The 6,566-nt window shown below is 41.3% G+C and overlaps 1 protein-coding gene across 1 annotated transcript; it reads right to left on the bottom strand.

Moving 5' to 3' along the window:
- Nucleotides 1-1,654: 1,654 nt before the first annotated feature.
- Nucleotides 1,655-5,536, bottom strand: pim2 (Pim-2 proto-oncogene, serine/threonine kinase). Its single transcript, XM_043246383.1, has 7 exons — nt 5,301-5,536; nt 4,994-5,094; nt 4,852-4,902; nt 4,153-4,367; nt 3,901-4,070; nt 3,647-3,823; nt 1,655-3,164 (listed from the first exon to the last, which is right to left on the bottom strand). The coding sequence occupies exons 1-7, from the start codon at nt 5,362-5,364 to the stop codon at nt 3,016-3,018; spliced, it is 927 nt and encodes a 308-aa protein (XP_043102318.1). The 5' UTR covers nt 5,365-5,536; the 3' UTR covers nt 1,655-3,015.
- Between the last annotated feature and the right edge of the window lie 1,030 nt (nt 5,537-6,566).

Genomic DNA, 6,566 nt, shown 5'->3' with positions numbered 1-6,566 from the left:
TTTACTCTGTAGCATGTTGAAACAATATCCTTGCGGTTAATGCATCGGTGTCATTAGACTGAGAAGTAATACTAGAATGTGAGGATTAAAGCTGGAAACATTGCATTATTAAAAATGGGAAGGGGGGAATAAGTATGGTTCCAGTGGATAAGCATGCATGAACATTTGGTTTCTCTGTTTTACAATGATCTTTTTCCTCCGATGGCCACATTATAAAGCTCCAAACAACATGGTACTTTCATAAGGATGGCATGATAGGCTTATACCTACCATGGTACTTTTTAGTACTTTTTGAATGAATCATGGTTTTCTTTAAAATACCATGGAGTACCAAGTAATCACTACCCAAAAAAAGAACATGGGCGACGAATATGTTCATTATCATGACGCCAAAGCATCGAGTTTTTAAAAGGGAATTCACCGCAGATGTTTTTTAATTATTACTATTCTAAAAGTTAGCTGTCATGCAGCAATTTGTTAGATTCTACACGATAAGAGAAAACAAAAAAGGGGGGTTGTGGGGAAGGGGGGTGGAATTACGAAAACTCCAATATCCATAATGCACAGGGCTCGAGCGGACTAAACGTTAGCGGGGATACAAAAATGCGGAAGTAGAATCTGTAGTTTCCGCAACTTTTGATCGCTTAACTTTTCCTAACAAAAAAACGGGGATATCTCGGTGCAGGTAACACGCAAAAATAACACACATTGTCTCACTTACTATGACACCGACATTGTAACAGTACAAAGGATGAAACTATGTTCCTTACCGTGCTCCAGTCCTCGGGTGGATGTTTTATCTTCATTGCTTCTGTGTGAGATTTTACCGACCGCTGCTGTCAGCATCTTCATCAATAAGCACGAACTCCAGCCTTTCCACAAACTTTGACAATACGCTCGGTCTGTAAGGGTTACAGAGCTTAATGCTGAATTCTCTGCCGCTGCTCTATGAAACACATCAAATGAGGTCAAGAAAAGGGTTAATATCCCACAAAGTCACTTCCCCTAACGGCCCGTGGGAGTTTTTTTCTTCTTTATTTTCCATTTTTAAATTTTTATGGAAACGTGATAGGTTACTAGCTTAACTTATAATTAGCTTAACGATCCTACTAATACTGTGGGGGAAAATAGCACAGATAAAAAACATTCTTTTGATTGCGCCAAAGAATTATTGCACTGCATTACAGGAACCAGTAGGGGGCGGCAGCACATACAAATTCCGCATAGATGCAATCGTGCACACATCTGCATTCCATTTTTTAACCAAATATCAGTTTAAACAAAAAAATTGACGTCATATCGACTTCTAATAAAACTAATGGCATCTGTTATTTCCCGCATTCCCTCTCAAACAGAGCGACCGCAGGCCTGTACCCTTATTTACTGGGGCATCTTTAAATTGCCTGGGTGTCAGTTGCAGACGTTAAACCATGTGGAAAAGTCAGTTCTGTCAGTACAGTAAAGCCTGCACGTGCGAAAATATTCCTGCTTCACTTGTCGGGAATAACTAACCTGAAAGGTTGGACTGGAGAGGCCTGTTTAAAAATTCCCTTAAAGTGATAAATAGAAAACTATGATCACTGATATGGCTGGAGTTTCTCGTTTTTGTTCTTATTTGCACGAGCAAAACCGGACAGAAAAGATAAGACAGGTGTTTCTTTAAATATAGACGGCTCGCATCTATATTTTTTATTCATAGAATCTCTTAAATTAAACATCATGTGACAACAGCCACAGCACATCGTTGAATACACAAGTATTTACAGCAAATGTTTGTGCCAATCCAAGCAAAAAACGCCAGGATTTTATTTTTTTTATGACAAGAAAAAAGAAAACTGACTGTATCGAAAATACCCCAGTGTTTACGTGGATCCGTTTACATGTCATGTTAGGAAAGGTCTGACGCGAACATGTTCAAAGTCTATTTTCGGAGATTTTAAAGTCTCGGATCAAACGATTCGAACATGCCAATGCTGTTTCGGCTCCAAGAAAATCACTTACGAATTTAAGAGTCTCGCTTTGCTTCCAGATTTCAAATCTGAATCAAACGAATCTGGCATTATGCGTGTTTGCCTCGCAGTAAGGCAGATCTCTCTGGCGAGTGATCAGACGATTAGGAAAAGCCCACGGGCCCTTTTTTAGTAAACATCAACAGTGGGTTAGTGGTTGAAACCCTAGTTAGTTAACATGCTGACTTTTGGGAACTTCAAACAAAATGACACACAGCCGAGTTTGATCAGTACAAAGCCTCCTGACAGCATTCTTTAAGTTACAGCGCAGGTATGTGACAAACAATACAGACAGAAACCAAAAGCCAGCTTAGTAATGGCTCTGAGGAATCCATCTAGGGAATCGGTTCATTTAGAGTAAACAGGATCCACAGGAATGTTCCTCTTCTCTTCTGTCGCACCTTCTTTGAGAAAGCGTGTTGATCAATGGGAACAGATTCACGCCAGCCCGAATTATTGTTCCGCCGGGCCCCCCGTCAAAAGACTGGAAAGCGGATCCAGTCTTTTTGAATCCCCTTAGAACAGGGAGAGAATATCACTGTACAACAGAAACCTGTAAAACCAGGTATCATCGCAGTCTGGTAAATAACTGCGGTAAATAGTCCACCTACTGTCGTTTAAGTCAGTTAGAACTTCAAAACAACCAACAAAACAAGACGAACACAGTTTACCGCTTCTGAAATTCTCGCAAAAAATAAATTATTACGTGGTTGAAAAAAAAAAATAAATACAATAAATACAAAAAAAAGTCGCACTGAGCTGTGATGGTTGTAGTTGTGGGAAATATTCGTTCATAAAGTAAACCTGCAGCAATCCAGGGCCGAATAGAAGCATAGATCCCGAGTCCAAATGAAACAACAAAAAAACGTTGAAGGCAGTCAAACAAAAAAAATAAATAAGGAAGAATCCAGAAGCCAGCAACTAGAGTTCAGGAAGTCCAGTGTGTGAAACAAAACAGTGTGTGTGTGTGTGAAAATTCTGAAACGAGTCCAAAGTCTTTTGGGATTTAAAGGCTTTGCTTAATATTGCTTTCTGCTTGCAAATCTCCAATGTCCTCGGTGCTCTCCATCATCCAAGGATGCTGCAAAATCTGCTCCAGACTGGGCCGTTCCTCCGGCCTGTACGAAAGGCACCAGTGAATCAGAGACTGGCATTCTGAAACGCAAAAAATGAATGTTGAATGTACCTGGCATTGTATACTGCAGATGTGACAAACGGCTCACATTGTAAATGTTCTTAAGTGACAAATCTGCTTGATTACGCTGAAAAATCATTCGATTTCCATAATGTGAAGTATTTGCAAGTGCAAAACGAGATTAACATGTCGGACAGGACTTATTTTTCCCATCAGTTTTTCACACTACTGGACATTTCATTGAAGAACGTTTAAGGGATAATGACCATAATATTACACTTGAATTTTGCAAGTACGTATTCGGAAAAAACGACGGCGATCAAACCCATTCACTTATATATAGCGTGGACAAATACAATAGAAGTAAAATCTCCTTTCACTTTCTTTCAAAAACAGTCATACAGGTTTGAAACGCGAGGGTGTGTAAATGATACTAGAATTTTTCACATTCGGGCGTACTGTCTCTTTAAGAAGGTAGGTTCACTTTCGTTTGCGGGCTCACCTTTGGAGATGCGTTTAGTGAAACTCGGAGTGCCGTGTACAATGTCAGCGTCCCGCTCAAAGGGAATGTCTCCGCAGACCATGTCAAAGAGAAGTACCCCCAGCGACCACACGGTGAGCGGACGAGCGCTGTAGCGCTGCTGGAGGATCCACTCCGGAGGGCTGTAGACTCTGGTCCCTGAACGCACAGAGAGGCGGTTAGAAACCGGATTCGTGCTGAATTCACGCATGCAATCACCCAAAGAGCCGCCTTACCTTCAAAGTCAGTGTAAACGGAGTCCTTCAGTAGAGCACCAGATCCGAAGTCAATGATTTTGACGTCTCCGGTGCGAGTGTCGACGAGGATGTTCTCGTCTTTGATGTCCCGGTGCACGATTCCCTTAGAGTGGCAGAACTGCAGGGCCTCGATTACCTGTTTGAAGAATCTGTAAAAGAGACAGTTCTCGTCAGCGTCGCGGCTCGCTGCTAGAACCGAGCGGCAAAAGACTGTCGCTTTTTTTCCCGCACCTCTGCGCAACCGGCTCCTCCAGGGCCCCGCGTTCAGTGATGAAGTCGAACAGATCCTGGCACTGCTGGGGCTTCTCAAACACGATGAGGTACCCCTGACCTGGCATCTCAAACCAGTCGAGCATCCGGATGATGCCGCGGTGACCGGCCGGCGACCCTCCACCCAGACGCAGGAGCAGGGCGATCTCCATGGGGACTTTGTTCGCTGTAGCAGGCTACGAAAGATAAATCGAAAAACAAGGGCCGTTATTCATTTTGGATAAACTTTCCACCATAAAAAAATGCATAGAAAAGTTCCACATAGGGCACTGCAGGTGTAAACCTGGGTTTCTCCCTGGGTTATCAAAAGGGGAACTACAATTATATGTTTTGGGCCTATAAATATTCTAGTTTTGAAACCGAATATATCTCGCCCATCAGGTCTATCGCTATGAAATAGTTTCTGACACACTTGGGAAAGTCCACTTAAGTTTCCCTTTCAGGCTGTTTTGAAAAATCCGTATCGTCACGCCTACGTCACTTTCTGTATTAGGCGCTGTTCCGGTAAAAACCAAAACAATCAGAAGAGGGCGCTACAATTCACGTTTTTCTATGATCTCATTGTTTGGACGTTCAATTTGAAACTCAAGCACCTCTATTTAAAGCCAAACAAAACCCCAAAAAAATACTTTCGCGTTAACATGAAGGTTAATTACTCACCAGACTGGCCCACTGCTGAATCCGGTCACAGGATATTTGTTTGATAGCGACCTGAAATTATAACAGCGATTTAGATTAGGAACTTATAACAATATATACGCGCGAATGCATTTTATTTGGGAGTAACGTTATATTGTTTTACCTGTAGTCCGTCTGAAATGCGCTGTCCGGAGAACACAGAACCGAACCCGCCACTTCCCAGGAGGGATCCCATCTTGTATTGTTTCTCAAAGTGCTCTTTAACTAAAAGTAAACACAATTAGATATAATAAAAGGCGCAACGTAACAACCAAGAATGCATTGGGCATTAATAAATTAAAGCTTTTGGGTATATGTGAAAAATTACCACAAGCGCTATTTATTATTTAACTGTTGATAAAGCTCAAAATCATTTTAAGGCGAATTCAAAGACAGCCATAGAAACAACTTTATATTTTTAACGAACTTACCATTTTTTGCTCTTACGCCTTCCAGCTGATCCGAACGCAGGTCAACGATCCTTTTATCCAACATTTTGTTTGTATACAAATAAAAAGTCTAAAAACAAGGGATATCTTCGGCCGGTTCAGCGCGCCGCCTCAGCAGAACATATCCATGGTGATCTGTGACGGTTCTGTTTTCAGTACGGTTCAAACCCCGCCGTTTGCAGTGAGCGTCCGCGTCGCCTTCAAACGCTCGCACACTTCTGAATCATCTCGCAGTTTGTTGATGTTTTAAGTTTACACGCGTAAACACGCCCACCCCGAGGAACCCCACCCAATCGCGGCCAACACGCTTGGACTGTTTTGAAACGACAGCCAATCACAGCGCTGAAAATTTAAAACAAATGAATATTAACGAGCTGTGGTTAAAATTCTAAGAATCCCCCCGGCTCTTACGCCCAACGTCCCTCAGAAAGGGCGCGCGCGCGCGATGACGGGAATACATTTGATATTTTTTTTAACGCGAAAATTTTGAATTCACTCATGCACCAAGTTATTCAAGCTGTTTCTCAAACACATGAAAAAACATTCCGAAAACACTAAACAGGCTAAGAATAGAATTTAAGCAGTTATTAGAGATAAATGCAAATGATAAGTAACAAACTGAACAGATATTATTGTCTCATAATTAAGTACAAATCTAACAAAAATACATACTAGCAGTTAATACATTTTCCTATTACTAAACTAAAAAAAACCTAATACTAGAAAAACTGGAACAGGTAAATAGATCCCTAGAAAAATCCCTAGATCCGCATATAGAATAAAATATGGCAAAATGTGCTCTTTTTTTTTCTTAAACGCTCAGATTGAATCTGAATCGAGAAATGAAGTAGTACTCAAGTAACAAGTCCTAGTGATTAAGGATACTAGTAACTATTGGGTTAGTTGCTGGTAATTTTAAAAACTCATAAAGTAGATATGTGTTGTTGAAAGAACAGTCATTAAGCAAAATATTGCACACATCTGCACATATAAATAGGGATGATCTTAGGCCGTTTGAAGGGCATGACTCATGCTTTAACATGCTCTGTGCATGTGGGACAGTCCCACATCAGCTATTTACAAAATCGAATGTGGTTTTGTCTCCATGATGTTATACCAAGAAAAACGGAACTCTAATAGCGATGGTGTTTGATAACGCTTCATATTCAGGCCCTCGCCGGGCTCAAATGTCCTAGTGACCATTCAAGACACTCGACTTGCAGACCTCGTCGCTGCATACATTTCTAC

Source organism: Puntigrus tetrazona, chromosome 8 (assembly GCF_018831695.1).
Source record: "Puntigrus tetrazona isolate hp1 chromosome 8, ASM1883169v1, whole genome shotgun sequence".
In the NCBI taxonomy this organism is placed as follows: Eukaryota; Metazoa; Chordata; class Actinopteri; order Cypriniformes; family Cyprinidae; genus Puntigrus; species Puntigrus tetrazona.
Note: the sequence above shows the minus strand (reverse complement) of the source record. Positions and strands in the feature narration are given on the sequence as shown.